We start from the raw sequence: 20,602 nt of genomic DNA on the forward strand, positions 1-20,602 counted from the left end.
GTAGGAAGAGCAAGCTTCCTTATGGTGATTGTATACGCTCTTCCATATAAAGTGCTTTAATATTGGTGGCATTTGGCTGAAGTTCTGCAAAGCTTTTTTAGAAAGTATCTGTCATCATAAAGCACTAGATACTTTATTTTACATTACTACATCATTAGCCATGCGACTGAAGAACGAGCAGGCTTGTCAAATTTTAAAGTTAATTAAATGTATCTGTCTTTGGAACTACCGGGACCTGTGCAACACACTGTTCATGCTGGCACACGCTGTGATATTACCAATTTAAGTGTGTGTGTGGGGAAAATCAATCTGAAGACTCCATGTAGAGATTGAGTACTGATGGGACTTTCCTCTGCCGTGTAAAATGTTAGGTCTCTATCTCTAAGCTAAGGTGCTATAGTGCTGCAAGCATCACATCTCAGTTACAGGCAAGGCAGAATTCATGGGCTCAAGCAATATCTTCTAATAGAACAACTAATACAGGTGGGAAATAATATACAAGATTTGAAGCACTTTATATCTTCTTCACTTCTGAAATAGAAGCAGCAAACTTCAAAGCTAACGCAAGTTGAGAACAATTGTTCAGAATTTAGATATGTTAATCAGACCGTTTTATACAGAAGATAGTACTTGTGGAGTACACAAGAGATACCAGTAAGGAGAAGAATGATAAAGAAGCTATCTATCTTGTACGGCAAGAAAAAAGAGAAACACATTCAGAAGGGGAAGGGGGATCATCAAACAAAAGAAGATAAAAATTTCTCCAAAAAGAAATCTATTTCCTTCTAAGGTAGGTGGGATGAATAACCCCCTAGAGGAGAACATCATTCTCTCTCTGCTGACTACAGCAAAAGCTTGGGCAATTAGCTGAGAGATGTCACCTAACTTCTGGAGAGAACTGAAGTAACTCCTGACAAATCCCACTCACAGTAAGCAATGAGGCATAAAGAAGCCACGTGCCAATTATAATAGTAATTTGCATTGATAAGTTCTGGATTGCTTTAAAAAGTGCTGTCACCATACCTTTAGCTAGTGGTTCCACAGTGATAATCTCACTGCTGTTGCCTCTTCCAGCAGCAGTCACTGCTACCACCCAGACACTGTACTGGCGATTCCGGCTCAGGTTGGGGATTCTGTAGGAAAATGAGTCAGGAGAGGCTTCAAACTCGCTGATTACCTGTGGTGGGAGAGACAAATATTTCCAGACTAAAATAAATTGTATTTGGAGAAAGTCTGATAAGCTGAGTGCTTCAAAGCCTGATATTCCAGGGTATTTTGAATGAGTACCACTTGCTCCAAATAGATGGCAGATGGCAATAAACAGAGCAGACACAATAACTTGTTGCAATTGATTTATATTCAGTGAATTTGGGCCAATATCTTGTTTACAAATTGGTTTTATTCAGATTAGGACTTTTATGTGTCTGCTTATTTTTACAAAGTTGGATAAACAATTTCAGTGAACATATTTGACAAATTTTTACCATCAGTAGTTCAGACAAACCAATTTTATTACACAAAAAACTTTCCCAAATGAGGATTCAGTCCTGCATCTGCTGTGAAGTCTGGAGCTTACTACCTGAGATATATCTCTGGTCACCCAGAGCCACTGTATTGGTCCTTGTTCCTCAACTCTGGCTTTCATAGAATCATAGAATCATAGAATCCTAGGGGTTGGAAGGGACCTCGAAAGATCATCTAGTCCAACCCCCCCGCCAGAGCAGGGTCACCTAGAGTACATCACACAGGAAGGCGTCCAGGCGGGTTTTGAATGTCTCCAGCGAAGGAGACTCCACAACCTCTCTGGGCAGCCTGTTCCAGTGCTCTGTCACTCTTACAGTAAAAAAATTTTTCCTGATATTCATCTTAAACCTCCTATGCTCCAACTTGTATCCATTACTCCTTGTCCTATCACTGGTCTTCACTGAAAAAAGCTTAACTCCATCGCCTTGACACTCACCCTTTACATATTTGTAAACATTGATGAGGTCCCCCCTCAGTCTCCTTTTCTCCAAACTAAAGAGACCCAGCTCCCTCAGCCTTTCCTCATAAGGGAGATGTTCCACTCCCTTAATCATCCTTGTGGCTCTGCGCTGGACTCTTTCAAGCACTTCCCTGTCCTTCTTGAACTGAGGGGCCCAGAACTGGACACAATATTCCAGATGTGGCCTCACCAATGCAGAATAGAGGGGGAGGAGAACCTCTCTTGACCTACTAACCACACCCTTTCTAATACACCCCAGGATGCCATTGGCCTTCTTAGCCACAAGGGCACACTGCTGACTCATGGTCATCCTCCTGTCTACCATGACCCCCAGGTCCCTTTCACCTACACTGCTCTCCAGCAGGTCAGCCCCCAACCTGTACTGGTGCATGGCGTTTTTCTTCCCCAAATGCAAAACTCTACACTTGCCCTTGTTAAACTTCATCAGGTTTTTCCCCGCCCAAGTCTCCAGCCTGTCTAAGTCTCTCTGAATGGCAGCACAGCCTTCTGGTGTGTCAGCCACTCCTCCCAGCTTGATGTCATCAGCAAACTTGCTGAGGGTACATTCTGTGCCCTCATCCAGGTCGTTGATGAAGATATTGAACAACACCGGTCCAAGTACCGACCCCTGAGGGACTCCACTAGTCACAGGCCTCCAACTAGATTCTGCCCCATTGACTACAACTCTCTGACTTCTTCCTTTCAACCAGTTCTTGATCCACCTCACTGCCTGATCATCAAACCCATACTTGATCAACTTATCTACAAGGATGCTGTGGGAGACGGTGTCAAATGCTTTACTGAAATCAAGATAGACCACATCTACCGCTCTACCATCATCTATCCACCTAGTAATTTCCTCATAGAAGGCTATGAGGTTAGTCAAACATGACTTACCCTTGGTAAAACCATGTTGACTGCTCTTGATGACCCCCATCTCCTTGATATGTCTAGAGATAGTGCCAAGGACAAGTTGTTCCATCACCTTTCCAGGGATGGAGGTGAGGCTGACCGGTCTATAGTTACCCGGGTCCTCCTTCTTGCCCTTCTTGTAGACTGGAGTGACATTTGCTATCCTCCAGTCCTCAGGCACCTCTCCAGTTACCCATGACTTACCGAAGATGATGGAGAGTGGACTAGCAATGACCTCCGCCAGCTCCCTCAGCACCCTTGGATGCATTTCATCCGGACCCATCGATTTATGGATGTCCAGATTATGCAACTGATCCCTAACCCAATCCTCATCTACTATGTCCTGGCTTTGGTGGCTTCTGCCTTCAGTAATGGAGTGAATCAATACATAAACTGTATTCTATAACAGACTGTTCAAACTTCCCCCAAGTCTAGTCTTGTTTAATCACAAAACTAATTCCACTCAAAGACTCCCATCAGAAGGTCATCTCAGCTATTCAGCTTCTTTAGCAGGGAAGGACAAGTGCTGGAAGAAATGCCAGTTCACTCTGTTCTTGCACTGTCACTCAAGTGCTTTGGCTGTGGGCTGCAGCGAAGCCAACCAGCTGCTATGCAGTATTTGCTTCTCAGTGAGAAGTTCTGCAGTCTGCTTGAACAGACCTGTGCAATGAAAGGTGTCAAGGAGTATATAGATTCCTTCAGGAAATGTGTGCTTTGTGCACCTCAGCACATCCTCCTTGATGGAGAAGAAGTTTGACTCCTTGATGGCGAAGAAGGGAATCCTTGTCAGCCCTGAACAGTATTACAATGCTCAATATAGCCAGTTTTATTTCTGACATGGGCTTTGGGATTCCTGTATGTAGAAATAGAGGGGCAATGAACCATTAGAAAGAAAAATACTTTTTTGTGCAATGCTGAGTGTAGTAATGGCTAATTAACACTAGGCTAAAAATAATTAGAACGTTAATCATGTAGAAAAGAAGATTTTACTAGGAATCAGCATTAAAAATAACGTGTCAGTGTAATCTAAACTTTATTCAGACTGCCAGAAAATGTGCAAGAAAGCTCTTTGATATACAAATATCTGCTGGTGGTAAAGGCCAATTTCATCTGATTAGCATTTCAAAGGCAGGTTGACCTGAAAGCATTGGAATACGTAATCCTTCAAAGTGAATTCCAAATAAACAAGGGTTGTTTCTGAGATATGATTAAACATCTCTGTGGTGTGAACTAGTTGCCGTTTTTAGCTACTGAATGGGTTGCTCTGGCTAACAGTTATCTAGGCACGAGACAGCCTAAATAGGGACCATGTCATACTTTCTAGCCACTCTCATTGCTCCTGTCAAAATGCCAAGTCAGTTTGTCCCATTTAGCAAGGGTTTGCCTGACTTTCCCCTTCTGATATGAAGAGGTTAGTGCAGGCACACACTTCTATTATTATGTGAAATATTACAGCAGGTTTTGAGAACCATCTGTCTTGACATTTACACAAGAATATTGGACAAATGCCGACAGTGTGACAGGTTGGATCTTTGTGAGGTCACACATAAAATTAATGCATTGATCATGGCACAGGAGGCAGAATTTTAATATTCATGAGGCAGCATTTCCCAGGGTTAATTTGAAAGTCAAATGGGCTAGGCTGTCTCTGGCACTTAGGCTCCACTCATTAATGCAGCTATCTAGCACAAGCTACTTCTAAACTACCTATTAACATGGCACATGGATACAGCATTTACGAACAGCTAACCACTACAGATTTCCTTACTGCTAACCTTTCATTCCAGCAAGAAAAAGTCTGGTTAAATTTACATTGTTTTTCTATTGCTCCCATGGCTTATGAAAGGAACATATGGCTGCCTTTAGAAGTCACTCCTAATACTGCAGATCTCCTGCTTGAAATGCCTTGCTGTTCTGCTTCCTTCTGCAATGGCAGAGGCTGGGACAGATAGACAGGCACACAACCTGTAGACAACTTCTAAACACAGGTCAGAGAAATCTGGTTTAGATTTTATGTTTGGAATAGGTGAGCATCAAAAACAGAAAAGCAAAACCTCAGCCTTGAAGCTATAGCACTGGCACCAAGTGCTCGTGCTCTGAGGACTTAAGTTAAAGACAAAACTGAAAAACACAAAACCCTCCAAAATTCCTCCGGTTGCAAAGTGGTCAGCTAGAAGAGCAGGTAAAATTGTCTCAAAACAGAGGAGCTTTCTCTTCCTGGGACTCCAAATATGGAATAACAACAGAATTAGCTTCTCTAGCACCTTTTCAAATGTCTTCAATTCCTTTTTTTCATCCACAGAGAACCAGCATAATTCATACTTTTCCAACTGCAGGTATTCTGAATATAAATTCAATTATTATTCAAACTAAGTTATTAATCGAATTTGGTAAAGGTATCTTTACTAAATTAATTATTCTTATTTTCTTAAAACAAACTGCTATAGTAAAAGATTTTGGTTTCTAACTGGTTAACATACACCTTCTGTTTCCTCAGCTAACATTCCCTTTTAAACACTTGGGGATGCTCCAGTAACAAAGAATTGATTTTACTTTTAACTTTTCCCCGTCATTTCAATTAGACTAACATGCCAGAGACTTTCATTGCACAAGAAGAAAAAAGGGAGCTGTGTCAGCAAAGAAAAGATTAAATAATTGAAATAAGAAATACTTTAAAGAAATGTCACCTTGTCACATATTGGTCTTTGCCCGTGGCAGTACAAAAAAGATACTGCTGGTTTATCCCAAAAATCATTAACATGGCTTCTCAAGGGTTTGTTTTTAACTGGTGTTTTTACTGTTGTTGTGTTTGGATTTATATATATATATATATATACACATATATATGTATGTATATATTTAATTCAGCTTATAGATTATAGGTTAATTTTTCATCTATCTTTAGCTAAGATGTACAGACAGGGCCCAGTCTCTAAAAAGCCAGCAAGGGCTGTGAAGCATAAAATGAAATCAAATTTCTTTATCAGGGTGCAGGTAATCTACTTTCCAAACCAGGCAACAGCAAGATGCTGCAGAACAGACTCTGGGAGAATAATTTTCCTCTGATGCAACTCCCACTTTATTGGTGTACATTGCTTTATAGGCTTTGAAACAGCATGTCATCTCCTGGCATTTCTGACACCTTTAGAAAGCAATTAGATAGGTAATGCGCATAAACTCTGAATGCTCTGGCTGTTTTTCTGTTTTATTTCTCTGATTGTTGTGTTTTTTAATGCAGTCTGGGAAAACTTCAAAAGGGAGCTTTGGAATAAAAAAAAAGTTTTTAATGGTTTCCAAGAAGTCAGGGAGTTTCCCAAGCAGTATGATAAGGGAACAGGTAGTATTTACTGTGGACTGGAAGATCATTCAGTCAAAGCAAGCCTACAACTTGGCCTACAACTGCATCTACACAACTTATGATGGAGGAGAGATGCCCTGAAGATCTCTATCTCCTCATTCTCTGCAAGTTGCAGGAAACTTGGAGGTGAACTGAGAAAGCCAGATGAAGACTTTAAGGATAATAGTGAAAAGCAAGAATCACAGAATCATAGAATCACACAATCATAGAATCATAGAATGGTTTGAGCTGGAAGATCACCTAGTTCCAACCCCCCCTTCATAGGCAGGGACACCTCCCACTAGACCAGGTTGCTCAAAGATGCATCCCACCTAGTCTGGAACACTTCCAGGGATGGGGCATCCACAGCTTCCCTGGGCAACCTGTTACAGTGTCTCACCACTCTCACAGTGAAGAATTTCCTCCTAATGTCTAATTCAAATCACCCCTCTTCCAAAAATACTTCAGATTTGTGGTGTGTGCTGTGAAGTAAGAGCATATACAAGTTGGCTAGCTGTATACTGGCTGCCCCATCTTGAAAATTAAAAATAGAGTAGCATATGTGTTTTCCCTTTGAATTTATGTAAAAATATGGTCATAGCATCATTTGAAAACAGGTCTGGAAGGACCTTGAGAGTTCTCCCAAGTCTTCTTTAAACAAGGTTCATCTATATCTGCACAATTTCAGACAGATGTTTGTCCAGCCTAATTTTGAAGACTTAGAATAAAAGATTTTACAACTCTCCAGACTGCAAGACCTATTCCAGCGCTTAGCTGATCGTACTATTAGAAAAAAATTTTGAAATCTAGATTGAGTTTCCTGTTGCAGTTTAAGCCCGTAGCTTCTTTTCCAGTCTGTCAGCAACATGGATAATAGATTATTGCCTTAGTCTTTGCACCAGTCTTTAATCTACATGAAGTTTTATCATTCCTTTCCCCACCAGTATCCTTATCTTTTCACAACTTAATAAACCCAATGCTTTCAACATTCTCTAGAAATCAGGTTTTTTCTAATTATTTCTGCTGTTATCTTTGGACTCTCTAACAATGGTCAATAGCCTTACTGAATATAGTTTCCAAATCTGTATTCAACATTCGCAGAGTATGGTATTTGGCTTTTCACAACAGGATGATAAAGGTAGCTAATGTTCATCTTGGGGTGCAACCTCAGAATCCTGTTCTGAAGAATCTAGCCAATCGCTCTCTACCCAACACTTTTGTAGTTGGTTATTCACAGTACCCATTTTCTTGCACTTACCCATACTAATTTTTATCTAACTTTTTTCCAGAACAATTTCCCAGTTCATCAAGATCTGCATGAATTCTAGTTTTGTCTCTAGTGTGCTTACAAGCTCTGCCAGCCTTATATCTCCTGCAAATTTAATAGGCACTCTCGCTATTTCATTATCCAGGTCACTAATGGAACCACTGAACAAAAGTGGACTCAAGAGAGACACCTATGCTGCTCTCTCCCGCCCACGACAACAAACCACTGGTTTCATAGCCTCTCAGATCAGCAATCAGTTTTATATCTAGACTGAGCTGTCTCAGTGAAATCATGCTCGTCTATTTAGTGTTCTCTTCTGCATCTTCTGGGCTTCTCTCCACTGATAAATGGGAAAGAGCCAGGGAGCATGTTAACCACTCCACCTCAATGATCCACATTGCTTTTTTACTTCATCTCTAGTTCAGTTTTTTATTACTCTAGATAGCTCTCTTCAAAACAAATCTGCTTTAGAGGGACTAAGCAGTGTAGGCAGACATCAGTCAATGTCATGTACTCTTGGAGCCAGATGCTGTTCCTTGCCCCTTGTTTAATCAGCAGTACAGATGAGGCCTACAATGAGCACTGAGTGTCATCAGTAATTAGACAAAGTTCTTAGCTCTACAAAGTCAAAACACGAAGATGTCCACCTTTTTTCACAACACCTTCACAGAATTGTCTATCCTGCTCTATTTCAGGTCTTCAATGCTTTGGGAAACGATGTTCTAGAGTTTCTTGGACCAAGAAGATATCCAGTAATGGGGGCTACAACAAGGTGTTTCAACCCAGAAGCAAACTGGGTTATATTACTGTACTTATAGAGAATGAACTTCAAGTTCTGCATGCCTGACCAGAGAAGACAGACCACAGATGTGCCCTCTCAGTGAACTCCCTAGAGCTGTGAAACTCTGCCTGAAGTCATGTACTAGTACTTTTCTCCAGGACTCTTTGCTTCTGCCTTGCTTTCTTTCACAGATGGACAGACTGTCAGACCTGCAAATAACCACCAATCCTGGACCAGTTTTCAGTAAAACTCTGGATCCCTCTTTGGTCATATAACAGCTTCTGGCAGGTCTTGCTATATTGGTTCATGATTTGAAACACGACACCTGTTTTTCACTCAGCTTTATTGAAGATAATATTGTAAATAGAAGCTGTGCACAAATCAGAATCCAGCTTCCATATCAAATCTTATTTTTTAATTTTTATTTTTCTTAAATGTGGAACTGAAATGTTAAAAAGTGCAAGATGGAAATTCCTGAAACAACAGAGGCAGCTCCCTACCTTCCCACCTGCAGGAAAATGTTGCAAACCCATTTCCAGGAATTACACCTGGAAGACAGCCCACTGCCTGGACTTCCAGGTAGCCCACGTAGTCAGAGTCTGTTGATGGGAAACCACTGAGGTACACCAACTGCTTGGCCCTTTGCAACAACTCACAGATAGTCCATCAGCCTCCTGCAGCTCATTATCAGAGAAGTAATATGTTGTGTCATGGGCTGGTAACTGCAGGAAGCTGAGGAGACCATCTTCTGCCCTACCAGAAGACCATCTCTGCCCTACCAGGAGTTCTGCTGACTCATATCATGACCCCAAAAAATCATCAGGTTTGTTAAGAACATTTTGGTCAACTCACAAATTGTATTACACCACCTGGTGCCAAGTGCTCTGCCCCCTACATAACACAGAAGGGAATGGGCTGAAGTAAAATCTGCTGAAACACGCTGCAACTGACACCAAGAACTTATTGCTAGACTACATTGATATACCTGTATGTGAAGCTAGGTAGTGAAATAAGACCAGAGTTTTATGAAAAAATCAATATCAAATTTGTTTTGGTTTGGTTTAGCAAGGTGACCTTTTAAAAATCCAATAAAACTGTGCATCATCAGAACTAATTTATACTCTGTCACATCTCCTGAAATCTGCTCTATGACAAAAATAAGATAGCCAAAAAATGTAACATTAACAAAGCAATTAAAATAATGGATGTACTATGTTTGGGAGCTGATAACAAATCTGTGGAATAACTATGAATAAGCTGCAAAGAGTACATGTGGCATATTAATAAAAGACGTATTTTAAATACCATTAAAAAAAGTTTTTAAAGTAGCCAAAAAATTATATACTAGTTCTATGCTATATAAAGAACTAGAATTCATAAACATAAATATCTTCGTGCTGTAAAAAGTACTGTATAGACACACCAATAAATACTGCTTGTAGTATACAAACCAGTGAACATATATTTTAAATTCAACCTTACAGTTCCTGCTGACTCTAAATAAGCTTCTATTTGAAATAAACTTTATCTGCTTAGCCAAATTCTGCCAGCTACTTCTTCCATATTTTAAAGAGACTTTCAGCATCCCTTTAATCACTGAAGTCTTTACAGTGTGTAACAACAAATCACTTCTGGCTTTTGCTGTATTTTCCATGCCTTGTATGCAAGTCTTTAAACTGGAGAAGAACTAGGGGTCAGATAATATAAAGCAAAGCTGCCTCACAATTTTTTAGAATTCAGACACATCCTATGTAAAATCAAGACAAGACTTGTGTCTACCTGAAGGAAGTGTGTGGAAAATACCTGGATGCTAGGAATTCAGCTAATTGCGCCTCTTTAAAGATCTATCTTTAAGATATTTGCATATATTTCCATATCATCTAGTTTAAGATATACGTCATATGGTTTACAATAACCATGTGTACTTTCTCTACAGTAAAAGAACAGAAGGGAAGCTCTTGGAAGAAGATTATTCCAGACATCTACTTTCTTTCCTTTGATGAAAGGAAAGCCTTGATGACTCCTTAATCAGCAGAGATATCTCTCTTTGAGATGTCTAAAGTCAGGTGAACTGAATCTCACCTTGAGTTACAGAGACAGAGCAGAGAGTACTCTCACTTTATAAAACGGCAACACCCATTGTATGCTTTTGATAGGATAATAGCAATACATTGCAAAAAATATCCACTAGCTGTTTTCTGGAATATTCTGCATGTGTTTATATTGGGGAATATATCTCAAACACATAGGACTTAATAAGAAAACAAGATATTTGCCTAAGTATTTTCCTTTTGAAAACTATGTTACCAGCACTGGGATGCTGCAGTCTATGCATTTGTGGAAGAGAGGTAGAAAAGCTGGAGAAAGAGTCTTATTCATGACATGTTTTCTACTTATTGGAAAAAAAAAAAAACCTACAGTAATACACCCCCACTGGGGAGTCTGACTATATTTTTTTTTCCTCAATATGGTGCTCCACTGATTGACAGAAAAAGGTACACAGAGATATGAGAAACAGATGAATAGCCTAGTTGCTACTGCTGGTATTGCTGCTGCTGCTGGAGGTTGCCCTATCACAGGACTGAGCACACAGAATGCACATGGGAATGGTGTCCTGTCCAGCCATCATATTCTCATTGTTTAATTTAACAGCAGGTTAAACCATATTTTTTTTTTCCTCTTAGTGGATTTAAACCAAAAAGAAAAAATAAATCAAATCTAGAAGTCTAACACACTTTAGAGTATGTTTCTCACAGAAAAATAAGTATATGAAAAGGATCAGTAACGGCCCAAACAGTCCCATATGTCGGTCGGTTTCCAATATCAATTATGTTTTCAAGTAAATTGTCTTTGGTTTTAGCCAAATAAAAGATTGTTTCCTTCTTCTCCATCGTTACTTCACATTTGTTCATCTCTTCCCTCTCTGAAGACCAATTTTTTCACAGAAATATTTCCAGGCCAAGATGAATCTTTGCTGGGCTTTCAGCTGCTGTCTCTTACTAAATCCTTGGGAGAAGTACAATAGATTATAGTTTCCAAGGATACTTTCAGACACATGTCACTGCCAGGTACCTGGGGCTGACTGTAGGGTTTGCACTACAAGATAACTCTTGTTTGTTACTCCTGACTCAGCACTGGGTTCTGCTATGTGGTCTGGTTAATCATCCAGCTAATACTCTTATACGACAGCATTGTCTGGGATTCTTGCATGAACATTGCCACTTCATTCATCTGGTTCAACACCATCTTTCTCTGGAATTTCTCCTTCCAGTCCTCAGGCTTCTGATAAATTGAGACCTCACTCAAGGTGGGTTTAAAGGACAAAGCATATCTTTTAGCAGAATCCCACAACTAGCAACAGTTTGATCAATTATAATTTCAAAACTATTGCCAGGATTCAAGACCAGAGGATAAACTGGTTGTTCCTATCAAAAAAGTAGGTTTTAAAATTTGTACCTGGATGCTTTGCAAGATTCTTGTCATATATGGCAGTCTTTGGGTACTTGTGCTGGAGAGTGAAATGCAATTTTAAGTCTTCGTCAAATAGGGTTTTACTGTGGAGTTGATCACAATTTGGTTCAGGGGCTCTGGGGAGCAGCTTCACAGAGGTACCACCACTCCAGGAACATTCACTTCATATTGTACAGTGAGAGACGGTGTCAAACAGAAAGAGCTTTAGAAGTCTGGCAGAGATATGACTACTGAGCACTCAGAAAACTAAGACGGATTTGAAGCATTTCATCAAAGGCAAGGGAATTCACATTTTAGAATCACAATCCCTCCTGTAATGTGCTGAACACTTGTGGCTTTGGTTTGGTATTAACAACATGCTTATCGAAGTTCATCCCCAAGAGAACCCAGCAATAACTTTGTACAACGCAGAGCGCTTTTCAGAAGAAAGCAGTAATGGTTACAGTTTGGGTAGTGCAGCTTTCCCGATGGAGAAACCGTGTACTGCACACACTCACTGAGCTAGGCAGATAGACACACCTTTGCAAAGTGGGCCACATAGTCAACTACGGAGAAGCCAGTCCACTCTTGTTAGACAGGAACACTCTGCGTCAGTGAAAATGTCCCACCAGAGCAGGCGACTTCTGTGCCACACTTCCCTTTGCTGTGGGCCTGGTGCAGGAGCATGTGGCACTGACAAAGCTCACAAGCTAACTGATGGATGGGGAAAGCTTGACTGGGCTCATAGTCTTGCAAGAACAGACCCATTCAGAGGTGGGGAAAGCCAGAGTGCTGCTGACTGGTGGAGCCGTTGCCACATCAGTTATCACAGCAGGTATGCAGAGGGGACCAGCAACTCTGCTGAAGATGCATGTGGAGGATGAGAACCTAAGTTGCAGAACACAAAGAAGGAAGGACAGCAGGAGAACACACTTAAACAGGTAGTGGATGGTAGCAGTCAGGATATTAGAAGGCTGGAAGTTGTGACTTCTGACAATAGGAAAAATACTTCTGCTCCCTGTTTTCAGGGTAAATATTTGCCCTTCTTGAAAAGTATTTGGGAATGGAGCTGTTACTTGCAGTAAAGGAGGGGAGAGTTAGGGATCATTTAAGAGTCACTTAACTAGACATACAGAAACCCATGGCACCAAGTTAGGATGCATCTAAGGCTGCTGAAGGAGGTGGCTGATGCCATTGTGAGGCTACTCTTGGTTGTATTTGAAAGGCAATGGCAATCAAGGGATGCTTCTGATCACTGGAAAAAAGCAAATGCCACACTAATCTTCAATAAGGGCAAGAAGGAGGATGTAGGTAACTACAGGCTGGCCAACCTAGTCTCAATATATAGGATGTTTTTTGAGCAAATCCTACTAGATGCCATTTTTTAAAACCTGAAAGAGAGGGAGGAACAGTTGACAAGCATTTAGCAAAGGTAAATCATGCTTGATCAACCTGATTGATTTCTATGACAAGGTGACTGGCACTATGGACAAGCAGAGTGTGGTGGATGATATTTACCTTGGTGTATTAGACCTGACTGAGATGGAGTTAATTTTCCTTAAAGCAGCCCTCATAGTGCAGTGCTTTGTACTGGTAGCTAGAAAGGTGTTGGTAACACACCAGTGTTTTAGCTGCTACTGAGCACTGCTTGCACAGCATCAAGGCTGTCTCTCCAATAATCCCCCCTCACTGGTAGAGTAGAGGTGGGCAAGATCTTGGGAAGAGACATAGCCAGGACAGCTGATACAAAGTAATCAAAGGGATATTCCATACCATATGGCATCTGCTCAGCAACAAAAGCTAAGTTAAAGGAAGAGGAGGGGCGACATTCATTATTACAACATTACAACATCCAGAGCAATTGCTACATATACTGAAGCCCTACTTCCCAGGAAGCACTGTACATTGCCTGCTGATGGCAAGCACAGAAAAATACTTTGTTTTCCTTTGCTTCTGTGTGCAGCTTTTGCTTTTGCTTTATTAAACTGCCCTTTTGACTTTACTAAAGTGAAAAATAAAATGGATGGAAAATTGTCTTCACTGCTGGGCTCAGACTTGTGATCAGTGGTGCAAAGTTCAGCTACAAGACAGTAATCAGTAGTTCCCCTAGGGGATAATTTTCTGGGAACAATACTGTTTAATATCTTCATTAATGACCTGAAAGAGAGAACAAGAGTACACTGTCAGCAAGTTTGTGAATGGCCTGAAACTGGGGATAACAGTTCATACCCTGGGGATCAGGGTTGCTGTTCAGGGGGACCTAAACAGATTGGAGAAATTGGGTGACTGGAGTCTCATGTAATTCAAAAAGAGCAAATACAAAGTCCTGCATGTGGGATAGGATAGCTCCATACACTAATACAGCCTGAGGGCTGACTTTCCAAAGGGCAACTCTGCAGAAAAGCGGGCCTAGTATTAGTGACTCTACTTTCATAAAAGTGTAGGCAGCAGGTCCAGGGAGGTGATCCTTCCCCTCTAGTCTGCACTTGTGAGACCACATCTAAGTACTCTGTTCAGCCTTGTGCTCTCCAGTACATAAAAACCATGGACATACTGGAGCAAGAGCAGGACAGGGACGTCAGGAGATCGCCAGGAGGCTGGAGCTCAGCTAGTTTTCTCAGCTTTTTCTCTCTCAGGAGAGACTTTATTGCCATCTACATATCTTTCATCAGGTGATAGAGAGAAGATGGAGCCAAGCTCTTTTTCAAACTGTAGGGTGGGGAAAGTTTTGACATGGGAAACCTGGGAGAAAAAAAATACCACAAGCTCACAGTTAAATAGCAGAACTGAGGCCCAGGGAGACTGTGGGATCTCCATGAATGGAAGTGTTCCAGATTTCACTAGACAAGTCCCTGAGCAACTTAATGTAATTACACTTGCTTTGAGAAGGGGATTGGACTAGGTGACCTCCAGAGGAGCCTTCCAACCTAAATTTTATTATTCTACAGAAGTTAAAAAATGAAGATCCAGTTGGCCAATATATGTATACAAAAAGTGAAACTAAACACTGGCAGAGCTAATGTGCAATTCTCAGAGAAAAAGAAACACCTTAGGTTGCCACCAAGGTGTTTCCTAAGTTAGACAAGGGAAAGGCTCCAAAAAAAATTCTATGACATTTTAAGCCATTGGCAGTATTATATGTCTTTCATGTCTGAACACTTTCAATGCACAGTTGCCCAAACAATTTCTGCTTTCGGCTTTCACTATCAGGAAATCAGAGAGTGATAGCAAGGACATTGTATTCCACATCTTAGTATAAGTGGAACAAAGAAAAGAACCAAATGACAATGTCCTGAAAAGGGAAATCACTGAGAAGGAGAGCAGTCTCAATTTATTATCCTTTTATAGTGCAGTTATACTTACATGACTCCTTTCCATTAATCTCCAGGCATCTCATGGAGAAAGCATTAGACTGATGCACAATTTAATGACCTGCTTTGCTGGAAACAGCAGGATAAGTCTACTTAATATGTTTGCTCCTGTTAATGAATGACTGATCAATGGATCACCCCCAACAAAACCCCAACAGCAGCAACAATAATGGCCACAATTTTCTAAGCAACAAAGCAAAATAAGACTTTAATATGTGTATTTCTGATTGAGTGATATCATACTGTTTGTTGACACTCAAATGATAGTTGTTCTAAATGTCTTCAGCTCTCATCTCTCTCTGCTTTCCCTGACAGTTCTTGTGTTTTCTTTGCCCTTCCTGCACCATGAAATCCTGCCTTCTTAGCCTTTGTTTTCCTGCCTTCTTTCTGTGTTCTTTTTTACTTGTTCTGAGGCTGCAGTTTCCCAGGCTGGCTAGCCATAGCACGCTTTGTGTCACAATGACCCTTTCTGGGCACTTTCCATCATCTAAATTTTATTTAATCTAATCTCATTGATTCCTCCTTATGCAGTGTAGTGACCAGAATGCAACAAGAGGTTTTGTTGTTGTTTGTATTTTGTTTTGTTTCGTTTGTTGTGGGTTTTTTTCACAAATCACCTAAATCTCATTTTCTTGTGCCTTTTTAAAAGCCCCGGCAATACACTTCTATGAACGAAGGCAACAGGTGCTGATCAGCCACATAAGACAGCTTCCCCACAGCAAGGTAGGAGCTGAACCACTTTAGCTTCTTTACCAGGATTCAAACCATGTGCAATGTCTATGGAAAACCTACACTGACAGGATGGGAGGCCAGCTTGTGCTGCAGCTGATAGCACTGGGTGTTGCTGCCCTGAGGCTTGGGCAGAATGAATGCCATGAGAGTCCTGCTGGTACACTGGGAATAAGCACTCCTAGAAGGAAGCCAGCCAACATGTGACCAGTACAGGTGGTCTTGAGATGTCAGCTCCTGCAAGGATTTGGACATGGATGTGGGAGGAAGGGGGGGTCAAGAATTTGGGGAATGCGGGCTATAAGTTAACATAGAGGATAATTATTTTTACTTAAATTTCAGGTGATTTTTTTTTTCCTGATGTTTGAGGAATGAAAGACCCATTAAGTAATATTTCTGTACTTTCTTCTAATATGCAGAATAAAAAAGAGAAAGCTCTTTCTAATAATGCCTATACAATAATATAGGCAAAACAATTAAACTGTATGACATTGGATCCTTGCTTGCCCTTTATCTTGGCTAGAGAATAGGTTGCTGTGGAGAATAATTTGTATTTTTCACCCATCAATCAGATTTGTGGCTTGAAACATCCCAGGCAAATGCTGTCTTTAGGACTCCAGTATTTAAAAAGGAGATGCCTGCATCCTTCTGTACAGGGGAAGCAGAAGTCTTAACAGCTCTGCACCTTGTAAAGCGAACTAACTGTGCAAGAGGCCACAAATCTTCATTTTATAGTATCTCAGGGTCATATGAGGGTTGTGCTTTATAATAAAAACGTGCACAATACAACCAAGTTAATTTGTTTTCCCGTTTGTGACAAACACCAAAGCAGTGCTCTCATGTAAAGGACTATTTTGTTAGTCTAAGTGCCTGAAGTGTACTGCATTGACTTTCTCATTATACACATACTGCTTGTAAAATGCAATCTGCAAAGAATATAGCCTTCCTATAAGTTTACCTTTACCACTGTCCTTTTGTCTTTCTCCTTACTGGTGCTTAAAAACTGAGTTTGGCTTTCTGCTTAAACGGCAGACTTTTAGCAAAGCTATTTTGCAACTGGACCTTTGACTAAAGGAAGACATCTGTTCAGGAAGTTTTTATGGCTCTGTAACTCCAGTTACAGTGCTTACTACTTATGGTGCAGAAGAGATGATAAAGACACATTTCTTATATTTATTTCCCCCCTCACCCTAATTTAAGACCACTTTCTCTGTCAACAACTACTTTGTGCCACCAGCAAATCATATAAGAACTTCCTTGGGATACATAGACTGTATCTGCACAAGAATGCTAGCATTCAAGCACCTCTGCAGCACGCTTATTTCACAAACCTCTCAAGGATAAAAGATAACAAAGCATTTTGTAAGACATGAAGTTGGGGGATTGTATTCTACATGCAATGTGTCCTGAGATCTTGTACCTATTTAAAGACGCTCAAGCTCGTGTCTGGGAACTGAACACTGGCTGTGATCACTGCCTCATACCCCACACAGGACTGAGACAGAAGACCTGCTCTGTCTGTAAGCCACAGCTCAGGCAAAACACTAGTGAGAAATGGCACAGACTGTCCTGACAGATACATATTGTGCCTACATATACACGTTGTGTACATAGATATTTGTATATACATACCCACCCCTTCATACACACAGGTAACAACAGGATAACTGTACAGGTACACATTAACAATTAACAGAAAACAGAAACACCTCCAAGTGCCTCGACTTTGGGCTGAGGTATAGAGGAATACCCTCACATCATGCCATAATGAATGTCACAAAAATATAGCAGTAAAACTCAGTAGAGGCCAAGACCAGAAAAAAAGAGTATTCCTGTCATTGTCCATCACTGAGGTACTACAAAAGGAACCACACAATAAGCAGGCATTAAAAAAAAGAAGATGAGAACAGCTTACTAGAGAAAAAAAAAAAAAAAAAGCCAAGGATGTTTATTTTCCTGGTGATGCCAACATACATAAAATTGTTGCTAGCAAAGCCTCAGGAAGAAGCACTGCAGCTTTGTGCATGGTAACTTTCAAGAGCCAGCAGCACCACCTGGTGTTCTCTTCAACCCTCCAGAGAAGCGCTGGGTTCCCACTCGGACCACAGGCCGAACAGCAAGGTCTAGTTCGCTAAGCTTCGACTTCTTGAACCCACTATGTGCCACAGAAATATAGGAACCATGAAGGAAAAATGTCTGGCTAGATTACATTTGAACATTACGCTCAAGATAGTTTCGTTTGCATGACTACAATTGTTAAATTACTTGTTAGGAGTCCCAAACACAAACGATGCAGATTGTCAACCCTCATCTTTGGATGTGACTAATAAACCCTGCTTCTAGTAGGATGTGTCAGTTTCTGTCAGTTTAAGCATAGCCATAAATGGACATGCATGTGTTCCTCTTTCTTCCCTTGAGTACCTGCAGAATTAGTTCACTTACTGGAAGAGTGGGCTGGATGAGGCTCTATCTGCCCCCAGGGTCCTATTCAGACATACCCTCAAGCCTTGCTCTCTCAGCCGCCTTTGAAAACAAGTCTGAGACACTTGAGAATTTCCTTGTCAAACTCCTCCTACTTCTGTAACAGTATTTTCCTTGTTTATTCAACCAAAACTACATTTTGCAACTTGGAATTCTATCTTTGATGGGAAGCCCTGCTGAAAAATGAAATACAAACTAAGTACTTTTAAAATGCATATTAAAATAAATATGCCTGAGTGTTTCCAAAGAGCAATTGGCCTTTGTGTTTAAAGAAAGCTGGATTCCTTTGTGACTCTGAGAGAGAGAAAGAGACCTGATATTCAATTCTATTTTTCTCTTGTCATTTTTTCAGCAAGTAATAGCACATCAACTGAGAGTGTGCAAATACTGCAGGCACAAATAATTTTATTCACAAGCAAATTTGTTCATTCATAAGTCATTATACTCCTTCACACATGAATATCCAAGTCAAAAAGGTAGGAACTTAGATGAAAATAGAAGTGAAATTCAGCAACTGGGTATATAAATACATCCCTCCAGCTACAACAGGGCTCTTTGTGGCTTGCAGCCAGTCCTGTAAAAGGTCACTGAGTAAATTCTAAACAAAACCCCATGCCTTAAAGGCTACTCAGCTTCAATCGTGAGTTTTTACATGATTTGTTAGTCGGCAGTAAGTTTAAGTACTTCAAAAGTTTTATAGGTGGGAAAAACCAAAACCAACTCTCAGTCACTCTGTAACCCCAGGATCCCCTTTCCCCCTTGCTCAGGAGAAAGACCAAATGGCAGGAAAGGAAGTGGCAAGGAAAGCATCAAGCACTGAGCACCTGCAGACACACAATTCCAGCCCCATGAGTCAGTGCTGCGGTTGCCCTGTGGGACTTACTGTGGGATAGGGGTGTGAGCAGAAGACAGTGTATTTCCGAATGATGCCGTTCAGCTTGAGGGGGGGGAGCCAGGACACAAAGACGGTGGAGGCTGAAGCTGCAGCTGCTTTAACACCAGCAGGAGGACCTGGAACTGGAAAAATATGAAGTGTTAGAGTGGCCCAAGGCAGGCAACCAGTCATCCTAGTGCCTCAGAGGAGCAAAAAAAGAGAAGTGGAGCATGCTGCTTTGGTGACTGAGCCCCTGTGGACCAAAGTGGACACACTGTACTGGGAAGCAGCCCCTGTGCTGCCCATGCCCCAGGAGAGGGTTTGGATGGCTCTGCCCCTGTCCCTAAGAGGGGAAAGGCTCTGCTTCAGAGGGCTTTGAGGTAGAAGCTGCCTCTGGTGATTAAACTTTTGTCAACTATCACCCCTGGCCTGCATGCAGGAAAATACGTTGTCTCTGGCCAGAGAAAACTGCCCAAACCCATGTTATTACAAATTGTCAGTTTTGAAGACATAACTCACACCAAGTGATTGCTTGCTGTATAAATAATACACATGTGAACAATTTAATGGACACACAGAGTAGAGCTGTGAATTTAATGAAGTGGAGAGCAAATGAGCTGCAGTCCCATGCATTTTACACTGTGACACGACCCAGGTCTAGCTAGTGGTCTGACATGTGAGCAGACATATGGCCACAGAGCCCCCTTCCCCCCAGCCTTGCCCTCAGCAGTTCAGACCTCTACCAGGAGCGACATAATGGGAACATATATCTATTTCTCCAGTTACAGCAGCTATCTTTACAAGCCATTGAAAACTGTCACAGAAAAAGAGGGGGAAAAACCCGTCCTCTCTAAAACCACATGGAAAAAACTACAGAGAGGAAACGCTAAATCCTTGGCACATAATCTTAACTGCATCTCTTTACATGCTTGCATTTTGAGAAAGACTTCAATTTTATCAGCAGTTTACTTTTCAAACATACACTATAGTGCACAGTGTTCACCAACTTTCAAAATGCTCTTATACTGAAGTGAAAAGATTGATGGAGGCTGCAATATCACATTACACATAAGCTAGTACTTACAAAAAATAGCAAGGGCTACAATTAACATCAGAATAAGTTGATTTAAAGTTTCCTGAAAAAAATTACAACTCACAGAATCACACACAGAATCACAGAATGGTTTAGGTTGGAAGGGACCTTAAAGATCATCTAGTTTCAACTCCCCTGCATGGGCAGGGACACCTCCCAGTAGACCAGGCTGCTCAGAGCCCCATCCAACCTGGCCTTGAACACTTCCAGGGATGGGGCATCCACCACTTCCCTGGGCAACCTGTTCCTATGTCTCATCACCGCCACACTAAAGAATTTCTTCCTAACGTCTAACCTAAATCTACCCTCTTTCAGTTTAAAAC

The 20,602-nt window shown here is 41.1% G+C and overlaps 1 protein-coding gene across 3 annotated transcripts in view; it reads right to left on the reverse strand.

Moving 5' to 3' along the window:
• Positions 1–20,602, reverse strand: part of DSCAM (DS cell adhesion molecule) — a 495,043-nt gene that overhangs the window by 59,169 nt on the left and 415,272 nt on the right. For all 3 annotated transcript variants that reach the window (XM_051641267.1, XM_051641277.1, XM_051641287.1), the window contains 2 exons: positions 19,196–19,329; positions 1,024–1,177 (listed from right to left, as the gene is read on the reverse strand). In XM_051641267.1, the coding sequence (XP_051497227.1) occupies positions 1,024–1,177; positions 19,196–19,329 (288 nt within the window). The remainder of the gene's footprint in view (positions 1–1,023; positions 1,178–19,195; positions 19,330–20,602) is intronic.

The sequence above is a fragment of the Apus apus genome, chromosome 1 (genome assembly GCF_020740795.1).
Source record: "Apus apus isolate bApuApu2 chromosome 1, bApuApu2.pri.cur, whole genome shotgun sequence".
Taxonomy (NCBI): Eukaryota; Metazoa; Chordata; class Aves; order Apodiformes; family Apodidae; genus Apus; species Apus apus.